The sequence below is a fragment of the Neopsephotus bourkii genome, unplaced genomic scaffold (assembly GCF_033783945.1).
Source record: "Neopsephotus bourkii isolate Nb327-2 ecotype Australia unplaced genomic scaffold, CSIRO-AGI_Nbou_v1 NB_1491, whole genome shotgun sequence".
NCBI lineage: Eukaryota > Metazoa > Chordata > Aves > Psittaciformes > Psittacidae > Neopsephotus > Neopsephotus bourkii.
Window position 1 is genome coordinate 228,014 of NW_026901967.1, and position 27,335 is coordinate 255,348.

The 27,335-nt window shown below is 41.8% G+C and overlaps 1 protein-coding gene and 1 long non-coding RNA gene across 3 annotated transcripts; one reads left to right on the forward strand and one right to left on the reverse strand.

The window, feature by feature from the left end:
* Positions 1-2,542: 2,542 nt before the first annotated feature.
* CKMT2 (creatine kinase, mitochondrial 2) lies at positions 2,543-27,184 on the reverse strand. 2 transcript variants are annotated; one of them, XM_061369273.1, is made up of 11 exons: positions 27,061-27,184; positions 20,803-20,872; positions 17,773-17,945; positions 16,330-16,528; positions 15,238-15,333; positions 14,299-14,520; positions 11,804-11,889; positions 9,221-9,344; positions 7,079-7,213; positions 6,598-6,723; positions 2,543-2,772 (listed from the first exon to the last, which is right to left on the reverse strand). In XM_061369273.1, the coding sequence occupies exons 3-11, from the start codon at positions 17,922-17,924 to the stop codon at positions 2,653-2,655; spliced, it is 1,260 nt and encodes a 419-aa protein (XP_061225257.1). In that variant the 5' UTR covers positions 17,925-17,945; positions 20,803-20,872; positions 27,061-27,184; the 3' UTR covers positions 2,543-2,652. The 2 variants fall into 2 exon arrangements, with proteins under 2 accessions (XP_061225257.1, XP_061225258.1); XM_061369274.1 differs by lacking the exon at positions 27,061-27,184 and adding an exon at positions 25,105-25,217.
* On the forward strand, positions 2,789-20,896 carry LOC133220873 (uncharacterized). Its single transcript, XR_009727799.1, has 2 exons — positions 2,789-4,618; positions 20,105-20,896. It is a non-coding gene; the product is annotated as an uncharacterized LOC133220873 (long non-coding RNA).
* Positions 27,185-27,335: the final 151 nt, after the last annotated feature.

Here is a 27,335-nt window from a genome sequence, read left to right on the forward strand (position 1 = left end):
CACCCCAAACTCAAAGCAGGGACAACTTAGATCAGATTGCTTGTGACATTCTTCCTTGAGTTACCTTCACATCTGTTCCTGTGTTTGGCCATCCTCCTAGTTCAGAAGGTCTTCCTAACATCTAACTAGAATTTCCAGTGTCCCAGCTTGTATCTCTTGCCTCTTTTTCTGTCACTGTGCACCTCCAAGAGGAGTCTTGAGCTTAGCTTGTATACATCCTCTAATGCAGACAGCAGTTATGGACTTCAGTAAGATCTCCTCTTAGCCCTCTTTTCTCCTGACTGAACAAAACCAACTCCCTCAGCTTCGTATCATACATCATGCTCCATCTCCCTCGATCCTCTTTGTGCCATGTTGAGGATCTCCTGCATTTTGTTACTGTCTTTGCTGTACTTCAGATGAAGTCCCGTAAGTACCAAATGCAAGGGAAACTCCCATGTCCCTCAGGCTGCTAGCTGTGGTCATGCAGCTCAGGATGGGCATACTGCTGACTCATGTTCAACCTGCTGACCACCAGGACCTTGAGTCCTTGCAAAGCTGCTTTCCACCCAGTTGTCCCCCAGCTTGTGCTGTTTTATGGTGTTGCTCTATCCCAGGTGCAGAACTTTGCCTCTGTTGAACTTTATGAAATTTCTGGCAGCCCTTTTGACAGTCAGACACCCTCTGAAGAGCAGCCTTGCTCTCCAGTGTACCAGCTGCTCCCTTTCATTTGGTACCAGCAGTGGAGTGGCTGACCATGCAAGGCACTTCATCATTCAGGGTGTTATTAAAGGTATTAAAAAAGTATCATCATGTCCAGTATCAACCCCTCAGGAATGCTGTTAGTACATGGCTGCCAGCTGGATTTTGTCCTACTGCCTATCAGCAGCTTGCAAGTTATCAGGACAAAAGCAAGTAGAGGCTATAATCTGAGCACAGTTGGTCCACAGTTGAATTTTGTGTTGATCTGAGTGTTTTGAAGAGTTAATGGTGAAGTCTTTCCGGTTTTACTTGTTCGGCTTTTATGTGAAATCAGCAAAAGTCGCTTTTCCTCCCCCAGAATTACTATTATTAGCGGCCATTTAGAAAGCTAGTAGCAAAATAGTCAGGGAACGTACCCAGCAGAGATGAGGGAGAAGCAGCAATCGTATGGAAGCTCCAACCTACGTTATACACAACAGCTCTCCTAAGTGGGAAACAAAAGCACACCATGCTGCTATTTCCAAGATCTGCTAATTCACCATCTAGCCCTCAGTTAGCTTCCAGTTAAGACTTTTAAAGTCTATAACTGATCATGGCCTAACTATCCAGTCACATCTTTTCAATATGACTCACTAAAAAACCTTCTCCAGAGGCTTTGCACTGTGAGGTTTCTGATGAAGGATGGTTTGCTGGGGGAGTCCCTACCACAGAAGAATCAAACCAGGACTAACATGCACTTGTAGGAAGCTGTGGCTGCCCCATCCCTCACAGTGTTCAAGACCACATTGGATGGGGCTTGGAGCAACCTGGTCTAGTGGAAGGTGTCCATGCCTATGGCGGGGGGTTGCAACTGGATGAGCTTTAAGGTCCCTTCAAACCCAAAGCATTCTATGGTAAGACCCCACTCAACAGCAACACCATGCATTCATCAAAGCATGTTTTAAATTCCCCAGTCCACCCCCTGAGAACTAATGTTTTGAATGAAGTTACTGTGAAACACTGAATGTATTTCAGTATGAAAACAGGAAGCAAATGATGGGACTGTTAACATCTGCTGGTTTTGCTTTACAGCATCAACATAATGTTGAATACAGAATTCTTACTCAGAGTGGCAGTACCTCCTAAGGCACTTTGATATGTGATGTTTAGCTGAGGCTAGTCTCCATTACCTGGAACCTAAAAGGCGGCAGGAGGAGACTGGGACAGGCCAAGCAAGACATGTTTATGTTAGATGCAGACTATCAGCAAACACATTTGCCCACTGATTTTTGGGCCAGCTTTCTACAGCCCAAGGCCACAGGCCAGATATTATGCCAGAGGGAGAAAGCTGAGAAGTGACCTGGTGAGTTCTCGAGAAGTGAAAAAAATCTGAGGGTTTGGGATTCTATGTGCAGACTACTCCTGGACAGAGAAAGACAGCTCCTGTGCAGAGACATGATTTAGTTCTTGATGACAGGTCGAGCTGTGGACTTCAGAGACTGAAGGCACATATAATTGCCTGCTCCAGTTAACTGCTGAACTCACCATGGTGTCCAATGGCTGCTGAAAAAGCAATGAGCACTTTACAACATCTGCCCCTCAGACTGGCAGACTTCAGCTTTCTGGACAATCATGGGAAAGGACTGTGTCTGTGAGTGGCACAGGGTGCTCATAGGAGACTTTGTATGTATGACCATAGGTGCAAGTGCAGGACACAGATTTTTGCTTTTTGTATTACTGAGGTAGTACTTTTCTTATCACCAACCAGGAAAGAAAGGAAAGCAGTCCCCACAAAAAAGGTAGCTGTGTTGAGTGCATTCTAGTAAAGCTGCAAAAGGACTAGGTTCTTCCAGTGCAGCCAGGCATTTAAGGAGACATCACGTATCAGGTAGTGTTTTATTACACAAGTTATTTATACAGAGACATACAGTGATGCCTTTGTGTCAGAATGGCAGCTGTATTTATCATCAGTTGCCACCATGAACAGCAAGATCACTTCCTGCCAAACTGGGGCAGCGGTGGTGGCACTTTGATGTCTTGACCTCTTTCCAGCTTCTTCTCGCAGTCAACTAGAAAATTGACCCCATCGATGACAATCTGGACTAACTCCACCTACAAGAAGAAGAAGAAGAAAATAGCGGTAACAGAATCTTAGCTAATGCTGTTAATAGAGGAAGGGAAAATTGGCTTGTACTGCAACAACAGCAGGTAAAGCTGTAAGTAAGGAGGGTCACAGCAGAGAAATCACACCCTGTGGCAGAGGGAGTATGAGTTAAGCTGGTCCATTGGAAATCCATAGTAATTCACTTCTCCTATTTGTCTTGAGTTTGGACCACCAGCAACAGATATTTTCAAATAGGTACTCAATATCACCAAGCAGTTCTTGCAAATGCCCTGGCTGTGTGTTCCCAGTTCCCAAGGTTGTCCTAACCCGGTGCTTGCAGGAGCATTTGTGTGAGCACAGAGTCAGACAGAAGCTGACTGGGATGGTGGTGCAAGGAGAGGAAGACAGGTCATTGCCTTCATCCACACTGGACCTGAACGCTACTGGAGGCACAGGGTAGGTGTCCTTCACATGGCTGGCACTGGGAGGATGGCAGGACTATCTGATTTGTCACAGCCATTTAAACGGCCTGAGAAAGTTTGTCAGGCCCAAATATTTTACTTATTCACACAATATGTTCCCCTGGAGATGGCCATGAACCCTGCTGTAATGGTTAATCACCTGTGGGGAAAGATGCCCTACCCATTCTGCCAAGCATGCTGGCTTTGCTGGAACACTTTGGACAATGCACATCTCTGAAGCAGACACACTTATCCTAAACTCATGCTGGCTCTACACCATCCATCACTCCTTTGTTTTCAGCTCTTGATTTACACTGGAAGGGGTGGGATTAGCTGCAGGCCCAGAGCAGCACCAAAATTTGCAGTTCTCTATGGCAGGGGGTAGGGGTGACTTGTAAAATTCCTCAAAATTGCTAAAGAACACAAAATGCCTTGTCCTCAACAAACTTTCTCCATAGCAGTGACATGCGAGGCCCTGTGGTATTGTTAGGCATCAAGCTATAGCACTGACTTTTCTTTATCTTCATGGAATGGTTCATTAGCAACCTTTAATGACTGGCTTGTTAAAACTTAGTACGAAGACCAAGTCCTATTATCTCTTTATTGTGACAGTCTTTGATTTTCAAGGGATTTGGTTTTTACTACAAAGCATTTCAGTGGCATAGCAGTTTATTTTATTGTCTTTTACAGACCAGCTGTGTTGGGAAATCAGAGGTCTGAACCTGCAGCCTCCAGGAGAAAAGGGATTTCATATTAAGTTTGCATTGACCAGTAACTGAAACAAAGCAAAAATACAAATAATTCATCTTGCACTTTTGGGATCATAATTCAGTTCTGCAAACACATTTACCAAATAATGGAATTTGTTTTATTATATACTGGAAAAAAAAAAGTATTTTAAAACACTTCCGTCCCCTTGAGTTTGTCTTGCCTTATTTAGATTTCAGAACATTCAAGGTGGGGATTGTATCTTATCTAATGGCTTCATCTTTTGACTCATTGCAGTACAAGGCATCACTGACTTCTGTGGAAGTCTTCACGTAAGCAAAAATTTGCAGGCTTAGCCCATCTGTCAGTAGAACTCATATTAAGTAACTGTACTGTATAATCATTTTGTGTTATTAAGTGTTATTTTAGTCTAAAGCACACATTATGATGTTTCAGGTATTAATAATTATTTTTTTCAAATACTGGTTTTGCAAGTAATAGAGCTCAGTAGTTTTTCTCTCTTATTTATTTTGGTCTAGATCCAAAGGAACATAGCTGCCTACATCAAACTCCAAAATTATGAATATCCAAGCCCCTGTCCAAATGCCCTTGGCTGTGAAGACATTCAAGGGCATTTCCAAATAAAAAGACCTGACTTGTGGAAAACAGTGGTGGAAAACCCAAGGTGAGTGAAGAAGGGAAGTCACTTGCTATTTGGATCTAGTTGTTACCCAGGTGCATTATCCTGTGGTTGTATTTGTTTTATGAAAACCTACCAAGAATCAGGCTGAACTCCATATTGGGCTGGAACACCACGACCAAACTGCACCTGTATGTAAGCTGCCAGAGCCTCTCAGTGCTGTGCTGCTCTGGGTTAAACATACTTTGACAGCATGCTTTCCTTTGTAATCATATTTTAACTTGCACAAATCCCCCAGGGTAATTAACAGTTTGCTGCTGGGCAGGCAGGCAGCCCTTCAAATCCTGACATGTACAAGCAGGGTTAGCATCTGAGTCCCAGTCATGTATTGCATTGCTGGTGGAGAAAAAGGGTCCTCAGAAGACCTGAGTCCCACCAGGGCCTGCCCGGTTGACCATTGTTGAGATGTTACAGCATAAACCCAGGGGGTAAAAGACGTCTTTGACAGAAGCTTTGAACCTGTTTCCCATCTACTAGCAGAGTGCTCAAGTCACTGAACTTACAGGGTCTTGCAAGGTAAATTTTTGCCTTGGTTGTTCTTGACGTGGCCAGGGGTGAGCACAGCCCTGGTCTTGGTGAGGGAAAGGAATCTGTAGCACTGCTAGAGGACTTAGAGCCTGTGCCCCAGAGTAAGAGTTTGTCTCAGGTGGAGCTAGTGGGAGGAGGCTGCAACACTGCCAGGGCTGTTTCTCCCCCATCCTCCAGTTGATTTGCTCTTATAAGCTGTTCTGCTTTATAAAATATTTAAATATGAAACCGGAATGAGGTCTGGGACTTGAGTCTTCCTGAAGAGCAGCACCACCACAAGCCTGTAAGGTAATTTTCACTCTTAGGCGCAACAAATATTAATTCAGACTGAGACAGCTGACATGTCTGACATGAACCCATCTCATCATAGCCTACAGCCCAACAGGGAGGGCTTAGCTGACAATTAAATCTTTGTCCTGATTTTTAAACCCAGCTCTTCTGTATCCTTTGCTCAGCAGCACACAGGACACATGAAGATGACACCAAGTCCTCCTCAGTTACTCTGAGTGAAGGATTGGCCTTTGTCCTCCAGTCTAACTGTGAAGAAAGTGCATGGATGAGTACTAAAAGGAAGACAACACTTTAAACCAGTCTTGCTTTCAGTGTCTGATTCCCCAGGTAGGTTAGGACTTGACTCCCAACACCTTGCAGCAGGTAGGTAGGTCCCACCCAATGTGCAGTAGCTAGCTCAGTGCTCACTGTCAACTTACAAACATGTCTCATGTCCAGCATAGTGGAGATCACCAGACTCTGATCATGTAGCCAGGCACCCCAGCAGGCAGGCATCCATTAAGAACTTGTGCTGTGTTGCTGAGAAACGTTATCCTGAGGGATGCCTGCTACCAAAGCCAAACCTTTCTAATACCTCTGTGCTCTCAATGGAGATACTCATCACATAGAATCATAAAATAGTTGAGTTGGAAGGGACCTTCAACGGTCACCTAGTCCAAACCCCTGCAATGAGCAGGGACATCTTCAACTAGATCAGGTTGCCCAGAACCACATCCAGCCTGGCCTTGAATGTCTGCAGGGGTGATGCATCCACCACCTCTCTGGGCAACCCGTGCCTGTGTTTTACCACCTTCACTGTGCAAAATGCCTTCCTCATGTCTAACCTGAATAGAAAATCATAGAGTAGTTTGGGTTGGAAAGGACCTTCAAAGGTCATCTAGTCCAACCCAACATGGTGCAAGCAAGATGCATTTGTGAGACTTGCTCAAGGTTGTTATTTTTTCATTGCCATAACAAGAATATTTGTCAAACACTTTATGCATGTTAGTTTTCCTTTTGAGTTAGCATTTCGACTGCACCAGGTTCATTAGGAATAAAAACTGCCATGGATGGCTCCACTGAGGTCAGCAGAGGAAAACGGACTTCTGTCAGTACAGATCAGAGCAAAAAAAGAAAGGAAAAAAAAAAAAAAAAGAAGAGATTACCTCTGAGCGACCCATGCGGTCCAGGTTGGAGATATCGTATACATCTGCTACAGCTGCTGTGTCCACGCCACCAGTGCCACGTTTTTGCAGACGCAGGTTCTCCAGGATTTTTGGAAACCGAGGATCCTATCAGAAAACAGTTTTGAGCTTAATGCCTTTCACCCTGTGTATTGTGCCAAATCGTTGCAATACTGTTATCCATGGTGTAGTAGCATCCCCAGAAAGACACGCACAGATGGATAGTTTTCTCAGTCCTTAGATTAAAGTCTGTGTTGGCAGTTGTCTGCTGAGTAGGTTAATTTCTGTAACAAATACAATAATTTGTGGGATAAAAGTGTGCTCATTTAGTGGTGTGTTATCCCTCGGACCTTGTTACACATCATGTTAACATGCAGTCACTGTAAGTTGGCATTTTAAATTTGTTTCTTTATAAATCAGAAGAGCTGATTTATATCACTGGCCTTTTAAATGACTTACATACCTTGCTTAGCCTGGGCAGCTTAACATGGACTCCAGCACGTAAACCAGTTCCCAGGTTGGAAGGACAGGTCAGAACATACCCAAGACGCTCATTCCACATGAACTCCCAGCCCCGTTCTTTAATTAATCTTTCCACCTATGACAGAATAAAAAAAAGAAAACACAAAGAAAAGGTCAGGATACAAATGTCTTATTTTAAGATCTCTGCTTGTAACAGGTATTCTTTTCACAAATGTCTTATTTTAAGATCTCTGCTTGTAACAGGTATTCTTTTCACCATGTATCTTTGTTGATGGTGAACTTCACTAACACCAGTGGAGGTGCGTGAACTTACACCCAAGTACGTCTGTTTTGAGTCTGATGCAAATGTTTGCATTCATCAGGTACCAAGATCCCCAGCGCATATTGCAAGGATTTCTTCATTGTTTTCTCACAACCACTAGCTTGGAGACTCTGACACTTTAGCACAAAGATCCCCATCACATTGGTTTGCAATACCCCTAGCCTGTGAAGCCATATCTTCACATGAGTATTAGGGCTTTTGCCGTGTGTTTCCAACCTTGGTATTTTTGGAGCCATGTGTCAACACACAAGCCCAAAGGACTTAAATGCTACAAAGCAAACATAAGCAGCTGAATCTGTGATTCTTTTGAGAGGGCACTTTGACTTTTAAATGCCTAGTTGTAACAGCCAATGCACCTTGTAAGGCTCCAGCTGCACTGCCTGAATTGCAGAAGGCAAAGGCAGGGACTGGGAGAACGAAGAGCCACCACTTTAAAAGATCAGATTTGGGAACATCTGAGGAACCTGAAGGTGCACAATTCCATGGGACCTGACAAGGTGCGTCATCATCCTGAGGAACATCCTGGGGCACGACCAGCAGTGTGTGCTTGAGTCCAGAACCCCACTGTGTGCTGGGCTGCATCTACCAGATCATGAGCAGCAGGTCGAGGGAGGGGATTCTGCCCCTCTACTGCACTCTGGGGAGACCCCCTGCAGTCCTGAATCCAGCTCTGGGGCAACAACACAAGAGGGACGTGGAACTGTTGGAACAAGTCCAGAGGAGGCCACGGAGATGCTGTGAGGGCTGGAGCAGCTCTGCTCTGGAGACAGGCTGAGAGAACTGGGCTGGTTCAGCCTTCAGAAGAGAAGGCTCCTTAAGGGGAGACCTTAGTGCAGCTGCCAGTGCCTAAAGGGGCTACAAGAAACCTGGAGAGGGGCTTTTGACATGGGCCTGTAGGGGCAGGACAAGGGGAATGGCTTTATCCTGACAGAGGGGAGACTGAGATGAGATCTTAGGCAGAAGTTCCTCCCTGTGAGGGTGGTGAGGCCCTGGCACAGGTTGCCCAGAGAAGTTGTGGCTGTGGAAGGTGTCTGTGCCCATGCAAGGAAGATGAGTTTTAAAGGCCCTTCCAACCTTAACCATTCTATGATACTGCCTGTGGGACATGGTAATGTCTTATTTCTTTGTTAAATAAACTTTTTCTGTGCCAGAGGAGTACTGGGGCTGCACTGGGCCCAGAGCCAACGTGAATCATACCTGGACTGTCTAGACAAAACTGAACCCACACGCCATCTCATGAAGGCTTTTTCTTTGTGAATAGCTAGATCAGAATACAACTCTAGAGTCCTCAATATCATATTTTAGTATTTTAATCATAAACCCCCATATCTCCTTAAAAGTGGCACTGAGCCAAAGGGTCCTAAGCCCCAGGTTCTCAGCAGCATGCAGTTTCCCACATCAGAGAAGAGAATGAGGAGGCTGGGTCAAATAAATTCTCCATTCAAGCAAATAAAGCAATCCAAATAAAATGTGTGATTTATGGATTTCCACAGCCTTCGGACACAAAATCGCAAAAGAAAAAAAAAAAAAAAAGGATATTCATTAGCCAGCCTGTGCTTAATATTTGAATGAAAAAGCTACAAAGACATTCTATTTATTTTTCCTTGCAACTCAGATTTCATGCTAGCATGAATGCCTCTATTTCCTTCTTTATCTGCATTATTGTGGGTTGCTGTGTAGACTGATGTTACTTCATTTTGTTGCTCCCAGAGACATGAGTTCAGTATGAACCCTATTAAGTACTGTTGACAAGAGCTCAACAATAAATAAGCAGGAATAATAAATTCATTGAGACATTACCTCCTTCAAGCCACGGCAAAATCTTTCAAACACCCGTTTCATGTTGCCACCCTTCTCCATGGAGATCACCCTGGTGTGGTCCTCTTCATTAATCCAGATGAGAAATGTCTTGTCATTGTTATGCCTGATTGGGGTTGGGGGAGGGAAACAGTATCTTTAAAAAGACAGGCCCTGAAAAATAGTTCTCAATATCCTTAGTTTTATCACAGTCTGCTGGGGCTGTGGCGAGGTTAAGCGTGGCAAAATATGTTCTGCAGAGTTAGGCATCTGAGCTGCTTTCCCAGTTGGGTCCCCCATGCCAGTGAGGGGCATTACATGTGTTTTTGGGCACAGCAAGAAGGGCAGTTTTTCTGATCACATCATGCTGCTGTGGTGCTGAGTGAGGAAGAATGTGTTGTCCTCTATCACAAGCGCAGTTGCGGGTGCAGCAAAGGGAGAAGCCAGGCTTTGCGTCCGCTGTCACTAGGAATGGTTTTTATTGTTCTCAGAAAGCTGTACAGCTAGGACACAAACCTAACACTAGCATGCTGCTGCGGGCCAAGCAATATTTCCTTACTTAATTTTATTCTTCCCTAAATCAAATCTCAGTGCCCTCTCTATTGCTTGGTGGCAGTGGATTGCCACATCAGTCAGGTTACGTGTCTGAGAACAGCAACTGCACATTGCTTGCAGACAGCACATTAGTGATGCTGGCTTGTCAGTCAAGATCAAAATTCCCGCAGATATTCACTGTTGCTCCAAATAGATCAGCTGTGGTTAGGTTTATTAAGTGCTGGGTCAAACCTGAGGTCAGTTGTCCTGGCTTTTCCTCTACTTTCTCTGTTTCCTACTACATACAGCCTTTCTACTGCACATAGAAGGTGATTGATGGCATCAGACTCATTTGTGCAAATGGTGAAATATTATGAGGTTTGAAACACATGAAACTTGGAAGATCAAGTTCACCCATAGCCTGACTTTGAGCTCGTACTCGGAGTTTGCCAATGCAATACTGAGGAGGTGTAAACATCCTGTGCCCTGACATTATGGTCACCCAAGGTCCTGTTACCCTGTCTTCAGTCACGTACGAATGTTCAGGGGAGGGTTTTCCAAATAGTCTGAGGTTAGCCTGACCCAGCTCCCTTCTTTGATTGATTGTGTAACTCTCCCCGTTGCTTTAAGGAACGTGGAGGGAGGCCATGCTTAGCACATTTAAACTGTGCCATGAGCACCACTGAGGTCAGTGGGAATAGTCCTGCAGCCAGTAAAAAGGACAGAATCACAGTCAGTATAAACAAAATAATGTACTGTTTTTGATAACAATTTTTTGCAAGAGAAAGGCAGGTTTTCTAAATGTTGCTTACTGAAATACTTTGCAATCATGCCAGGTTTTTTCCTATCTGCTTGATATTTTACATGTAAAACAAGGCAAAACCTAGACCTGCTTTATTCAGGAGATCCCTGGGTATCAACTGCGTTGGTACTGCTGTTTTTTTTGTTCATAAAGACAGTGAATGGAATGCTTCAGCTTTATCCTTTTTCGCAGATTTAGGTGGGGACCAGGGAACTAAGCTGGAGCTTGCTGAAATAAAAAAAATCCTCACAGATTTCCAGCAGGTTGTCAGGTTTCATGGATGATCAGCTTTACAGCCCCTGCTCCCCAGCAGAAATCAGGTTAAGCTCATCATGGTAATACTGCCTGTACTTCTGAACATGAGTTGGTATTGTCAGACACTGCTTAGAGAACAGTTGGGGTTTTTTTCTACATGAAGTCCTGCCCTTTCTGAAAGTCTTGCCTGCGTAGGGCAGGGGGATATGCTGCGTGATTCCTTAGAATCCTTTTAGCCTTATTTTTACAATTAAAGCACTGGTAATGCCTAGAAGTGTATCAGGGTAGACACAGATGCTATGCACCGCACAGCTGCCCCATCCTCTGCTCTGATCTCAGAGCTATTACCCTTTTCTTTCCACAGAAAATAATGTATTTGGGCATAAATGCCTCAAATGTGCTGTGAAAGTAGAAGCAGACCTAGAACAAAATAGGAAATTTAACTTCTGTATCTCCCTTTTGTCCAGTTCTTTTGGAAAGAAAGGGAATTAAAAGAACACTTTGTGGGGGGTAGGAATTTGCTATTCAGTGTCTTGCAGCTGAATGGCTGGTGGCTACAATCTGGTGTTAGAGCTGCTTTTGCTGAGGTTAGGGTTAGGGTGAGAGTGACTTATGAGCTCTTTCCCAAATCAAATTTTTATTTAGAAATAGAAAAAAATGAGATAAAAACCCAAAGAAGGAGCCATACCTATGATGCTGTGTTCTGTGCATGATATTAGTGATGGCTTTTTGCATATAAAGGTTTTACCCATTCTGTTGTTCAGTATGGATTTTGCTTGGTTGCTTGCTTGGGCTTTGGTTTGGTTTTTTGGGTTTTTGGGTTTTTTGTTTTTTGGTTTTTTTTTTTCCAAAATGAAGTGAGAAAACTTTTTAAAATGCAAACTGAACGTTCTGTGAGTATAGGGACAGAGTGGCTGCAAGGTTAGGACAAGTAAGGAGATTTGTAACACAATCTTTAAAACACGACACAAGCTTCTGCACGTCACACAACATACCAGATTCCTCTGGCATCTGGCCAGTCACGTGCCATCCCAGCACATGTTAGCAAAGGGGACACTGGCTTATCAAAGAGAAAGTGATCCTGGACACCAAAATGGGGACAAAGAGAGAGAGAAAACAAACAATTCAAGTTCATTCAAGGAAGCAGTATAACATTTTCTAATACAATTTAAGTGAGGGCAGTCAATATACAAGTAAATCACACAGTACAGCTTGTGAATCTGATTCCTTCTTCTGAAAACTGAAAGTGCTTTACCCAAGGAAGCAGTATAACATTTTCTAACACAGTTTAAGTGAGGGCAGTCAATATACAAGTAAATCACACAGTACAGCTTGTGAATCTGATTCCTTCTTCTGAAAACTGAAAGTGCTTTACCCAGTGATTTTCTTGCATCTTGCAGATTCTCACTGACATTGGTAATATGACCATGTGTTGCCAAAACCATTTTTCAAATGGGGAGAGGAATGGGAGGTTAGGACCTCATACCACATACACACACCAAAGGTCACTCTGCAGGGACCTGACTGCTACCAGCAGAGATGTTTTCTGCAAACAGACATATTTCAGGCAACGAGTTGTTAAAGGTTTGGGGAATAAAAAAAAAAAAAGAAAATTAAAAATGCTAGTTCTGAAAAGATACTTCTCCAGCAGAGAGACTTAGCAATTTATTCTGAGCGTGAAGTCAAAGTAGGAATTAAGTCAGTGCTGCACTTGACCTTTTGGAATAACAGACTTGTTCTGTTCCATAACAGAGGTGCTATTTCTGATTTAATAAATGTAGCATTTGCTGTGACATTGCCTTGCCACATTCCAGGTAATTTAGATTCTTAATTTTTAACCAGGCTGTTTTTTTCCCAAAGCCAACAAATATTTGGTTTTCTTGCCTGTGCTGAGAAGTCATTAGTTCTTAATTCCGCAAATACTGCCATATCAAATGTTATATGGGGGTTTTGTTGGGTTTTCATTTGTTTGTTTTTTAAATCTAGAGTTTAATTGAGAATAGTGAGGCAAGCTATCCAGAATAAATATGACATGGTAGACAAGTTGATATGCTTTACTTTTTTTTTTCCTGTTAGAGGAGAATTTTTGGTTTTCATCTTTTAATACCCTGTGATTGACTGGATGCAGCAGACAGCTTTTGTTTGAAAGAAAACTTCCCTCTTTTTGCAAGAAAACATCTGAGCACTATTACTTTCACTTTAATGTGTGTGGTTCAAATCTGCAAAGTACGAAATACCTTTACTGCTGAATGCCATTCAGCTAGCACTGATTTGTTATTACCAAGATCAAATGGTGCTTATTAAAGGCTGGCAGAAAACATGACACCATAGAGGTTCAAGGTCCTAAAGTACTTGAAGAGGTAAGCAATGGTATGAGTTAAAGACAGAATCTGATGTTACAACATTCAGTGCCCTGACTTCTATACATTTGCACTGACATAAAAACAAAAAAAAAACCAAGGTAAAATTCTGAATCAGTGAAACCTATTCCGCTTCCCAAAGGACTTAACCTTAAACCATGAAGGAATTATATTCTTCATGCTCCTGTTTCAGCCTCTGCTTTCTGAGGAGCTCTCTCATGCTGAAAAAAGCAATAAAATAAAACCTATAATAGGTCATCAACATCTTGTCAATACACATATTACCAAGGACATTCAATTAAAAAAGTTACTGACCTTACATAAATTCTTAATTCCTGGTTAATCCAGACTGTGACACCTAGTTCCAAGGTTATAAATAGTTATGTTACTTCATCAGCTCCCTTTTGGTTGATGTTATGGATTAATGTGCCATGAATATAGCTAACAGGGTACAGCCATTCCTTTGGATATTTAAAATGCACATTCAAGGTTTGTTTGACATGTCACATGCTGTGACAAAATCCATGATGAAAATCCTTGTCTTTCCATCTGTGTGACAATGAAAACTCTCGTTATGGGCCTGATCCTTCAAGTCCTGAAATACAGTTACAGGACTGGGAAAAGGTCACCTGAGCGCATTTGGCTACAGCCACTTTGGGGAACTTAGTGTAGTTTTGACAGACAGAAATTACAGCCAAAGCCCCCCACCCCAACAGTCTAGAATACAGATAATAAGTAATGTTTATCTCAGTGTAATATTTTTAGTTAGGATGGTTATTAATATAGAAAATACAAATGTTTCCTCAAGGAAATGACCAAGATAAAGTCCTGAATTTACATCATTATTTGTGCGAAGTGGTGACAGCAGCCATGTGTGTTTGATTTGACACAGATCTTCCTATCTGGAATATAAGTCTACATTTCAGACCTGTACAGCTAGATGCTTAACCAAAATATAGACCCTGGATAATTTGTTATTGCATTAAAAATGTTGACAGGCCATTAACTACTGGGTTAATACTGTGATTATCCTCCTTACCCACACAGGAAAGCATGTGCCCCAAAGAAAGATGAAGGTTAAGATAAGTGAGGGTAAATGAAGGTGGTGTCAGCATTGGAGCTGTACTTACATCAATAAGCTGCTGCTGGTCCCTCTCAGACATGCTGGTCAAGCTATAGTACTTGCCACAGAGGTCTCCTTTCAGCCCAGCAAGTGCGGTGACCACAACGTTCTCCACCTCTCTCCGCTCTGCCCTGGTGCAGGCAGGAGGAAGGCTGAGCCCCCGAATGCTGCGGCCAGTCCGCACCCGTGACGAGAGGACATAGCGCTCATCGAATTGACCGTGGGTGATCTGGAGGAAGAATGAATAATTTGTTCACACACATCCCCCCATCTTGTAGCTCACCATTAAAAACCAGAAGAGCATCTTTCTGCCCAATCATGATGAGCTCTCTGTGAGATGACAAACACTCAGAATACCAGGAGCCCCTCAGAGTTTTAGACACCAGGAGGTTTCTTTAGGAACAGCGTGTTTCTTTGACAGAATGAATGTGGCAGAGTAACCAGCAATGGTCCAAAAATATGAAGGAATTTTCGTAGGTTTGGAAATATGGATGTGGGCAGTGGCAGGGGGTCAGGTAAGGAAGATTCTTTGAAAGAGGAAAGAACAAAAGGGTGCTAAAATGTGGTGTAGTTGAACTATGAAGGAAACGCTAAGCAGCAAGCAAGGTGTTAAGGTTTATCATGTTTATGTGGGCATATTGGAGTCAATTTCTATTTTTATTCCAAGTCTTAGACACACGGTTATTTCGTACCTTATGCACAGACCCAGTGCCAAAGGAGACTGTGGCCCAAGTGCTTAGTAGGGACTGAACCACCTGCTAGGAGCAAGGTAGAAATGCAGCTGTCTTGCTGGTAGCGCCATGAGTGGCATCCCTCTTCTCTTAACCCTAAACTTAGTGCCTTTGGAGTTGGATCAGGAAAAAGAAAAGTACTGTTGTATACAATATCATGACTGTAAGAAGCAGCCCTGCTCGTTCACTGTCTCACTGCTTTATTTCAATCCTACCTTGGATGCATCCAGGTCTGTGTGATGCTTCATAGTCCGTGGATCATAGCCGTTGTGCCTTGCTTTAATGACAGGGTCAAAAATCTCAGCAAAAACCTATGAAGTCAAGAGAACCTATAGAGAGTCTGCAGCTTCACAGAAATGCTTCAAAGCAGCAGCTCTAAGACACAGGAGAAGTCCTCTGGCACAGGCTCCTGGGTGGCAGACTTACAGGGGGCTTTGCAAATGCAGATGGGGTAAATATAAAAGGAGCGGTGCTTGTCTTCACAACAGAAATTGCATTACGAGCCTACTCTAGTTGCCAGAGAGGTACTAGAGGTAGTGGCAATCATATTAAGTTTCAGGATATATTACCAGCCAGAACACACACTCAAGAGTCCCCCAGCACCCTGTATCTTTGTTTTAGATCCTGCAGGAATATTCTATATCTTCAGTGCCATGGGATGTTAAATCCTCATTAGAGCCACTTCGCTCAGGTGTGTCAACACTGATCACAGCCACACCTTCCTGCAGATGAGGAGTGGTGGCAACGACACATCTAACTGAGTATAACTGAACTGCAGGACGTGATAGTCCAGAATGCCACATGTCCCAGTCCATCCTCAGAAGCCCAGCCATAAAATGTTTAGTTGTAGGAAGATGTGGCTGCCCCATCCCTGGCAGTGTTCAAGTCCAGGTTGGACAGGGCTTGGAGCAACCTGGTCTAGTGGAAGGTGTCTCTGCTGGTGACAGGCAGTTGGAACTGGAGGGGCTTTAAGGTCCTTTCCAACACAAACCATTCTAGGATTCTATTAATGAGGGCAGGTCCTGGAGGCAGGTAGCAGCTGCTCCCAAGCAGGTACCCTTCATTAACTTCAGTAGCAGCAGAGAGAGCACCAGTAGGAATACCTCATGTCCATGCATTTCCTAGTGTAAGGAAGAGTAGGGAAATCATCATCTTTATGCATGTGGCCTGTCTCTTATTTACTCTCTGGGATAGAATTTACCTCAGGAATCCATACCCTACCAGGAATCTGTCTTCATCTAATGAGCTATTGTGAAAGAGACCACATAACCTGAACCAAATACAACACTGTAGTAGAAACATCTTACCTCGTAGGATTCTTCATCACCTGCGACCATGCCCACAGTTTTAATGAATGGGTGGCCAGGATTGTCCACACCAGTTTGGATGCACTGGTCTAGGGTGTAGCCATTGGGAGTCATCTTGTCCCTGAGCCGAGAGTAAATTGCCGGTGTGAGGCATTCAGCCATGCAGTTGTTATGTTTGCGGAGATCGGGATAGTCTGCACTGAAGAGAAGAAGCCCAAGCAGTTAATGTGACACTTTGAAGAGTAATCCTTGCTAGTTTAAGAATCTATTAAGGGGTCATGAGAAACAGAATACACAGCATGGTTTAAAAGTATAATTAGTTCTTGGTTTATACATTGCATTGAATTTTAGGAAGGGAGAAAGATTCCGGTCACTGAAAGTACCCCATGTCGCACACTGGTGGGCCACCACACTAACAGGCAGTTGCACCTTTCTGCTATGCAGAGCCATCAGGAAAATGTATCCTAGTGGGCTCTTAGAGTGTACTAAGCCCCATTAAATCTCTGCTGAGAGAAATAAGAAATAAAGAAAATTTATTCAGAAATAAAAGAGCTCCAACATGGTTTTGTTCAAGGGGAAAAGGTAATTAAGTGTAGCTGAAAACATTCTGTCTAACTCGGAGCCTAAGTGCTCGTTCTTCAACAATATCTGGTTTTGCTTTAATGGCATTACTGTTTACAGAAAGATGCATGGTGTACTAAACCAGGGAAAATAAAGATGTTATGCTTTAGCAAGGCATTTTTTCAAGTGAGTCAGACCACATTTACTGTGTGCTGGTAATTATTTGCTTTATGCACAACTCCATTATTTCTTTAGGAATGTATTTTAACTAGGATGGTATTCACTACTGAATAATATTCACAGCCTGTCTCGGAGCCTGGTCTGTATTGTTTTTCCAAGTATACCAGCAAAGTCAGCCCACAGAGATGGTCTGTAACTACTTTGTAATCATCATTTGTAACAGAATGAGGAGTATTTCAAGTGCAGCAGTTTTATGGGAGATGTCTTCACTACTTGTATAATGAAAATACTTTCACATTTTCTTAATGTACAATCAGCCAGTACAAAAGACTGAGATACAATTTGTCTGACAGCTGATGAGATGAAAAAAGGGTTAATCTAGTGCTCTGCTTAAAATCTGAAATATTTCTTAGGCTTGTTATTGTTTGTCAGTGGCTTTTTTGAGTGTTGATAGTATCCCATACTCCTGCTTTATGGCTTGAAGGCCATTGTTGGTGCTACCTAAAATTACAGTTATTAATAAAGGGTGCTGTTTTCCACACAGCCCATGTGCTGTCACACAGCCCATGGACAGGCACATAGACTCTGTGGCCACATGAGGACCCTGCAGGGACCCTTTGATAGGGATCTTCTTCATCCAAAGAGTTAAATGTTGCTCCTAACCCAATTAACAGGGCGCTGAGCACCTAGCCAACTCCTTACCTTGGTGGGAAGAGTTTCCTTTTCTCCTGAACAGCAGCCTTCACATTTTGCTGGTTAAGGAGGTACCCGGTTGTTAGCACCCCTGTGCCCGCAGCTGCAAAGAGTGCAGTGGTTGCACGGCCAGCCAAGAGACGACAGAAGGTGCTAGCCATTCCCCTCGGAGGTTACAAAGTCTGGAAGAGAAGAAGGCCAATGTCAACCCCTAAGTCATTGTGAAGGAAAAATGACCAGTAAACCCTCACTTTAGATTGTAGCTCTGTAAGAGAAGAAGTTTCTTTTTATTGTCAGTTTGTGCTTATATACGGTTATTAAAAAAAATGGTTAGTATTTGAATGTTTTATTCCTATACATGTATTTTTTTTTTCTATTTAATTCTACTGGGATTAGGTCTTGAGTTCAGATCTCTAAATCTGCCAGAGAAAATGGCATGTTCTGTGAAAGTCACAGAAAGAAGACTTTCTGTGAAAAGTCCTCTGAATAAGACAATGCACGTTTTCTCTTACAAGAATCAGAATTTGACTAGTATTGCCTGTGACTATGGGTTCCTCAGGAAGATATAACTCCTGTTTGAATAAAGGACACATATTCCAATTTGCATCATTGACAGAAGCTTATTCTTCAATCTGGACTCTGGTAAATCATCTTTGGGAAGTGGTCATGGTAGGTTTACAAGAAAATATTTTTCCTCAGGATATGCACTTGTAGTGGCTTTTTCAAAATTTGAAACCATCTTTGAAAACAATTGTTTATGCAACCTCTTCACCATTATTTTAGAGGGTAAATTAAACACCTGAAAGCATTTGGTTTTATTTTCAGTGAACAAAGTCTTCTGATTTCCAATTATTTTCATGTAGATCTGTGTTAGTTAGCTCCAAACCCTGTATTTCTTTGCTTTTTCCATGCCTGTCTAAAGACAAATGCAATGTTGAATCTGTATCTTCTCACTTGGTAGAAAGAAATTCTCACATCCTTGCACGGTTTTCTCTTGCAAAGCAATATCTTCTTTGTAATTTGGTCACATATGTGAGACAAGAAACAGGTGTGTTTCAAGTTTGAGAGTAATTTATTTTGTGTCCTGTGTCTTGTTTAAACAGTTTTATACCTGAATTTTGTTATTCTGTTACTCTGTCTCCTTTGTGCCTTTGAAATGCAATATACATTTATCTCACTTTCCTTCCAGGGAAAGGTGCTGACTGATTGACAGTCACTATTTTTAACTATTTTTAACTAATGGGTCTATTTTCCCTAGCACTAGAGTGTAATGAAATACATGCTGTCACTGTGCTGGGACAGGAGGCAGATCGTCAACCATAGCCTTTTCTTATCTGTTGGCATGGCTTCGTTCCATCTATGGATTTGTCTAGGTGAGAGTTGCAGGATAGGCTTTCATGATAGAAACAGGATTTTCCCTCCAAAAATGCAGTGGGAGAATGTTTGACTGTAAATCAAAATCAAATACGAGGTTTGTGATGGAGGTTTTTGTTCTGCTTTTTTTTGTGTGTTTGTATTTGGTGGATACTTTTTGTGCCATTTCACAGTATAGCATACCCATCCTACACTCTGGAAATATTTGCTTATGACTAATCTGCCCAGAATTATTATTGTTATACCCAAGTGTCTGAGAAACAATACATGTATTTTCACAGCAGTTCTGTGTATTTATAGTTCTGTTTCACAGATGCCATCTTTACTGCAAGTAATTGGCTGGCAGTCAGAATACTGTCCTGAAAACCAGAAGCTCCATCAAAATCCCCTTACAGACAATGACATTATGACTTAAACAACCCCATGCATTCATCAGCATCTCCACCAGCTTGGATTTCTCGGGAGCTTCTGAATCCTGTGTCATTTTAAGAGACAAATCTGTTCTGTATCTGATTAAATTAGAGGAATTGTGTACAGTATGTATTTAGAAGTGTGAAGCACAACAGTGTAATTATAATGCTTCAGAAATAACTGCACAGCAGGGTGCCTCTTGACTGCAGCCTAGCAGGTAAAGGTAACAGCCTCAGACAGGTCATTGTATTTACCCCGTCAGATATCTGCTATTAAGGCTGTACTCTGTTGTTTGCTGTTTTGTCATAGTCTCCATTCCCTGCACTAATGCGATGTGATGGGAAACTCCTATCCTTTCTAACGGCAGCTATCAACTGACCAGCTGTTCTGTAGGAGCTGAGAAGTTCACAGGAGCACTGCAAAGGTGAAGAATGATAGAAGCTGCTCTCTCTGATTTCTTTGAGAGACAAACTGCTCGATGAAGCTGTTAAAAGTTAAAGGCTGTTTAGCTGCAGATTCAATGCTGCTTCTACCCTTCTCTTTGTCTTTGCAACAGCTATTGGATAAGAGCTGCTGAACAGAGCAAACCTTCTGCAGAATGTTTTCTGCTATAGGTAGACTGGCATCCTTGCCTTGCAGGCTGAACTACACTGTGAACCTGAGTTGTAGGGTTGTAACAGAAAACAAAGCCTGTGAACAGAAAGAGAAATAAACTACCTGGAAAAAGAAATGGATGAATGTGGGGGAAAAGGAACTAGTTTGAAAATGCAAAGAGACTTCCCTGGTAATTTGGTGAAGGCTTATGCCATGGCTGATCAGGGAAATACAGGGACATTGTACCTTACTTCTGCTGAACAAGTATGTGTGCATCCTCCTTACTCTTACTTGTGCCTGTCTTTGACTGGATGTGCAATGCCTAATCCCTAAAGCAGACCCTCTCAGCATGGGCAGTTTCATTGTTCCCTCCTCTCTTGCCCAGGCAGCTTCAGCAGTATTCTCACCCTTTCAGGATCTGATATGCTAAATGGGTCTGTACCTTTAGGAAAGAATGACTGACTTTTGGACACTAGAACAGAGGCAGATTTTGTACTCATAAAATTGTTTTCCTTTCTGAGTTTTAATAAAGTCCCATAACACATGTATTTTTTCTTGTTGGCAGCGTTATCTTCCATTGAGCTTTATCCCCCAGGTCATTCTTCCATTGTTTAATCACAGAAAACATTTCCCTTTACCCTGAGGTAGGCTCTACTTTACCTGGCAGATGTTTCTCTGACAGCTGTTAAAAGCCTCCAACACTGGAGATGCTGCAGTGTAGGATAGCTACCTAATTAAAAAAAAAAAATAAAAATAATCAGAGTAAGACAGGCTCTTTTTTCTTGTCTTTTTTTTTTCTTTTTTCCTTAAAAAAACCCTAATGACTAACTACACATTTCTTCTTACAGTTGAAGCCCAGCATGCCTCATTCTAATATTTTCTTCCTCAGACTTTGCAGTTCTTTATGCAGGAGTTCAGTTTCTGTCTTTGTCGGCTAAGTGCCTCAGCTTTTTAAACCAAATCACTTCTGCAGTAAAGGTGACTCTGCTGAGAAGGTGAGAGATGCATCAATCACATCATCATAGAATAATAGAATGATCTGGGTTGAAAGGACCTTAAGATCATGTAATTCCAACCCCTCTGCCCTGTAGGAATCTGGAGATAACAGCTGACCTGATCTACTCCTTAGGTAGGACCTTCTGACTGTAGTATGGCATTGCCATCGCATGGCTATCATTTGTGACTAAATGGGCCAGGCGAACATGCAAGTTAGAATTTCCTATGAGAACATCATCTGAACTGCATTGGAAAGGTGATTGTAGTCCTTGTGTAATTCTTAATTTAATAAAAACCTCTTGCCACAAGGGTGGGCTGCAGCTCTGAATATAAATGCATACAACACTGCAGCACAAACCTGAGTCCATGTTGTACATTATACAATCTAAATAGCACAAATAGACTTGCTCAAAAAAACAAGTTCAAGAAATAAAGTTTTCACATAGTGGGAATACATAATGAATAAGGTATTTTATCCAACAGGAAACATGGTAGATTTGGTTTGGTTTTACTTTCATTTCCTTCTAAAATAACTTGATTTCTAAGAAATGCAGTGCTTCAAAACAGACATTTCAAAAAGATTCATTTTGAAAGAGTCTGAACAGAATGATCTCAAACTAAAAAAAATTCGCAACAGAACTATTTGTCAAATCTGACCTCAGGTCATTAACAGGTTCAGCTGTGTGGGGTTTTTCCTCACAGAAAATGCCAGCCTGGCTTAACAATAAGTTTACACCTCTGTGGATACAGAGAAAAATAATTATCCCAGCCAAACGTGTTGTTAAAGGCGTAAGGTATTTCTAAGAACTCTTTGCCAGAAATACCATGCTGTGATTCAGGTTTCATGACAGACAACCATTAGGCCTCCACTGCAAAGATTTCATGTTCATCAGAGAAATTTAACCATTGCAGAGCCTAAAAAATTGAAAGTGCATGTTTTTCTTTTGTAGTTTCCTAAGGGTTCTTCCCTTGTGCTCATGATGGTAGAAAATCAATTTTCTTGTAGATGTCTATAGTGATACCATAGTGCAGCTGGGAAGGGGAAAGAATTTTTCAAGATCAGAAGAACTTGTGTGATTATCAGCTTTAACCGTGTGCTTGCTCGCACTGATCAGGTGTGCTGGAAGGAAACCACCTGCATTAGGAAAGTATCTGTCTGGCATTCAAAATTACCTAAAGATACTAGAGTCTCTAGTAGATAGAGACTGGAGTATATAGAGGATTTCCAAGGGTTGATCAACCTGAATTAAAAAAAAAAAAAAAAAAAAAAAAAAGAGAAAAAGCAAACCCCAACATTCTTATTTCTGGCCTGCATTTATTTGTCTTCAGTTTAAATCACTGGCCTTTGTTATTACTTTTTTTTGCATTTGTTGTATAAGTTTCTACTCATTTTTTTCACGTGTAGCTAGTTAATAACTAGCTTTTTTAGATCTCTCTCCATCCGTTTTTTTTATCATGTTTTCAAATTTATTAATCATTCTTTGGTTCTACCCAGAACTCTTTCCATTTTGTTTTATCCTCAGCATCTTCCTGATACCAGAATGGTCCTTTTGTTGCAGTGATGGTCATACCAAGTCCCTGGCATGGAAGCAGCAGAGCATCTCTCTAGCTTATGGATTCAGAGATCGTATCATCCCCTTGGGACCACAGCAGTTCAGTAGAGTGACTAGAATGAATAGTCATTGACTGCCAAGAGCCAGCATCACCTCCTTCCCTGAACCATGAGTAGGGACTGATAGCTGCAGTCTTCAGGATGGACTGGGCAGCATCCTAATCAGAGCTGAACTATTTCTGATACAGACATAGATACACTTCTGAGTAAGATTATGTGATAGGATTGTCTGCAATAGCAGGGACCTGATTAACTTAAGTCTCTACCAGTATGATCAATTTTTTTTTTTTACTATTACTTTAACATTCTTTTTAAGATGGAATGCTTTCTAATAGTTTTCTACTTTGTTGTGGGATTCGGAATGACTGCTAAAATAGTTTTGAAATGGTTCCCAATTATTTCTGTTTAAATTTTTTTTCTATGCTAGGTGGTTTATTAACTGCACCACCCTTGGGAAATTTTCAAGTTCTTTCAATGTACCACAAGCTAGATGTGAATTTAAATTGTATTCTTGTAACATGCAGGGCAGAATTAACTGTGTCTAAGTCTGCACTGATTTTTATCTCTGTGAACATCTCTTCTTCAGTTAATCCAAACAAGGTCTAATTTATACGGTATTGGAAAGAACACTTTTTTTTTTTTTTAAGTATAAACCTTAATAATTTTACTTCATAGATTTTAACAAGATTGTCAGGATTCATGGCATGAGACCTCAAGCATGTTTCACACAGATAATATTCTGATAGTAATAAGACTGCTTTTCTAAATATCATTGAACAAGCACATTATGAGTCAGAGAGTTTCTTCATTACAAATTTGATGATGTAATTTGACTTCAGCACATCGTCTAAGAAATATTCAGAGATATGATCTATCTATGAAGCTGGAGCCATATATATTCTGTATGTAGACCAGCAGAAGATGACATATCAGGAGACACAGAAATCCAAAGAGAATAAATGAGAGCTGGTGTTTTGCAGTGGAAAATATAAACCAGAGAACAAGCTCACGTCCACAGACCAGGACATCACTGGCCTTGTTACAGCCTGAGGGAAAGAAGAGCAAGCAGGGAATATCAGGGAGAGAAGAGCATGAGCTTCTCAGATGCCTTAGCAGATGGCAGAAACACAAAAAATGCACTTCATGAGCACTGTGGTGACTGCCTGTGCTGTAACTGGGAGGGTGCAGCTACTTCTGCACATGGCAAGAATGTCAGATTTGGCTTACCATCTCTCTCATGTGAGTGCCAGGGTTGCTGGCTCTCATACAGTGGTCCTAATCAAGTAATTCATCTCCTGCTTTTCCTTATGACAGTCAGGGCTGATCTGCTCTACTGTCACATAGCACTTCCAACACATCTGTCTTCCTCTCCTTTGCAGATAGCATGGTGTTCAGCACTGCTATGCAATGAGGTACGCTTTAACTGATGAGGGTGGAGAATAACACATACATGTCTCAGCTGGTACCCAGTATCAGGTCGATTTTCTACAGGTAAAGTGGCAGGGAACGTTTTGTTTTTGTTCTTAGCAGTCAAGTGTTCTGCATGACACTTTGAAGGCTCCTGGTATTTGAATATAGCAGCTTTACAGAATGCTTGCACAACTTGCCTTGCAAATTTTCTGTTTATTATGTCATTCTGCTCATACTTGGGATAGTGGCTTTGCCTCATGATAACTAGTTAGAAGTCTTTCATGTGCCTCCAGGATTGCGCATGCCTTTGGCCCAAGGCCAGGACATAGAGCATGCACAGCTCAGTAGCTCTAAGAGTGGCAACAAGTCCTTTAAAGTTTTCTTTCCAAGGTCATTTGTACTTGTATATTACTTTGAGAACACATAAATACTGTGATACAGGAGAAAAGAGACACAAAGCAATTGGCTCAGGGACAGTTGATGTGTATCCTCCATGGGCCAGGTTCCCTCCTGCTGTTCCCTAGTGAACAGTTTTGATGAATTCCTTATGGTTATCTTGTGGATCAACGTCTGCAGTGGTTAATGATGAGGGGGTTAAATGCAGCAGTGACTTAAACTAACAGCTACTGAGCTGTAAAGTGTCTGAAAAACCGAGGTTTCTTCACTCCCGTTCTCTCATCACATCACCACCATAAAAGGTAAACAAAATCAGTGTCAAATTGGTGTTGCCTTTTCCAAAGCAGTATTCCCATGTGCTGTGATGACTTATGGCCAGTGAATCAGCAAACCGTTTCTGAAAGGTTATGATCTTAGAGGTCGTAGCCTTTCTCTCTCTGCTTTCCCCCAAGACATGCTCAGCTACCTGTAACCAGGCTTCAGGACATTAATATCCTGCCAGGAGTGTATTTTGGGTTTAAAACTCTTTCAGCATATATATCACTTACCATGCATAGAAGGTAGAGACAAAAGCCAGCAGGAAGTTTTGACATAAGTTACTACTGCAAATCTGGTTCTGGCTGAGAAACATCCCAAGGGATTGTAAGTATCATTTAATGTGGAGGGGCTGTTTGTAACCCCAGGATGAAAAAAAATGGAGAATGTCTATTTCAGGGCCTTAAAACAGTTTTCCCTCTTACTCACGATGCACCTAGGCTAAAGCCTCTGCTAAAGGTGAAGGTATTCTCCGCAAGAAATACACCTTTTGTACATCAAAAGGGTGAGGGTTGGTCCCTCACCAACACTAAAGAGATCCTTTTTTCAAATCAACAGCTTAAGAAAACTGGCATAGCAAAACTTCTCTTGCTACTCTGCACATAGGTGAAGCTGCTGCCTCCGTCTCTGGGAACTTCAGAGGTATCAGTCACCACAAACTGCCTCTTCACGCTTTAAAGAACTTGTGAACTTTACTGCTACTTTTAACATTTAGAAAATAATTCTTTGCTATTAATTCTTTACTCACTTTACTCTTTTAAAGAGGAAGTTGCCAGCTCTGTTTTTCTCTTAATGCATTTGAACACAGGTATTGGTCATCTGTATTTCTCACTAGGGAGCACATGTGATTTTAGCGAAGATGGGAAGGAAGGTACAAGGGTTACAGTGACATTTCCTGAAATAGAACTAGATTAAATATTTGAACCATGTCACGGGTGGTATTAATTGCCACACCATGTGATTCTGAGTGACATTTTAGAGGAATGGCAGAGTCATAGCTAAAGTTCATGCAGGCTCATAATCACAGAAAATGTATATGCACTTCTTAAACTGTTAAGCTGTTTAGCTAATGGTATCACAGCCATGAGCTGAACTTTCACATGGTGGAGGAGGGAGGAGGCTGGTCTTTTATATTTGAGAAGTAATTCCTTTGAGTCATCCTTAGCTTGAGCTAAAGCTTCCAGATGCCAGTGGAAAGTTTTCTGTGGCCTTCTATGGAAGTTGCTGGCACCTTAGAAACATCTGCAATAAATGTCACAAGTGACTACATGCATGAGAGACCATTTTTAGATACCCAGAAAACATTTTATAGTTTACTGAATCACCCTCCAAGTTCAAAGGATAAGATATATAAAAAAAACCTAAATATAAGGCAGTATTGGTGGGGTATTTTTCAGTTTCCCATAGCTCACTCTAAGCAGGGCTCAAACCTTTTTGAGTAGTCTGGGTTTAAGGTATCCTCTCCAGAGTGCAGAAACAATGTGAGTACAGGCATTCTAATTGTGCCTTAATTATAGCATGGAACATCTATGCAAAAAATCAACAACACTTCCATTTCTTGTTCCTTGTAATGTCAGAGGTCAGTGAATAGTTATAAAAATGTAATAATTAAAAAAAACCACAAAAAAACAAGCAAACAATCTATTAATAGATGCATGAATAGAAAAGATACGACTAAGACTGACTGTTCACAGGTGAAACAGCTACCTCTTAGTAACAACATGATTTTTGATTTCTATCAGCTGAAGGTTTGGCCAGTCAGACCCAAGCTGGTGAGACTCAAATGCCCAAATTCTCCTACTGAAGCTCGACCAAATGTGCAGGGACTGCTACTTGTTCCAAATCAATCTAACACTGTTCTACAGTGTCAGCCCTTCACCTCCACAGTGCAGGGAGACACAACCAAAATCACGGAAAACTTGTTGAATTAGAGACAATTTCTCATAACTGTTACACATCTGCAAAGAGACTCAATTTTCCTTCATTTGAACTGTTAGTTAGTTGCTGTATTTGAAGCAGCTGCACAATGGGCTGAGACATTTTTTCCTGCACCAAGTACTTATGCAAATCAATAAATTATAACCACATTACACCACATTCTGTGGTGCTTTGAGTTCATTTTTAATAACCCTTGTATTTGAAATGTTACTGTTTGGGGCTGGAAAAGCAATATAGGTAGGTAAACTGACCTTGTAGCTGAAGGTAGACGTCCTCCTGCTTGCAGTGAGCCCAGTGTAAAAAGGAGTAACACGTTTGTGTACTGACAGGAGCCCAGGTAATTTGAGAGTGGGGAAAAGGAGGTGAGGGAAACAAAAATAATTGCTGCAGTGGCCAATCCTGTCTGACTGAGTTACATGAGTGACAGTTGCTCACACAAGGGTGCCCTTGAGGATATAAGTGGGATGTGGCACGAAGGGGACACATAGCAGCTGGGGGATAACAACATCATCTTTCTCAAGGGAAA

Bases quoted from the DNA above. Each gene is read 5' to 3' on its own strand.
- CKMT2 (XM_061369273.1), bottom strand. From the start codon at position 17,924: ATGGCTAGCACCTTCTGTCGTCTCTTGGCTGGCCGTGCAACCACTGCA. The intron at 7,214-9,220 runs GTAATGTCTCAA...ATTCTGTCATAG, and splicing joins TTTGCCGTGGCTTGAAGGAG to GTGGAAAGATTAATTAAAGA. The intron at 6,724-7,078 runs GTATGTAAGTCA...GTTTTCTGATAG, and splicing joins AGCTGCCCAGGCTAAGCAAG to GATCCTCGGTTTCCAAAAAT.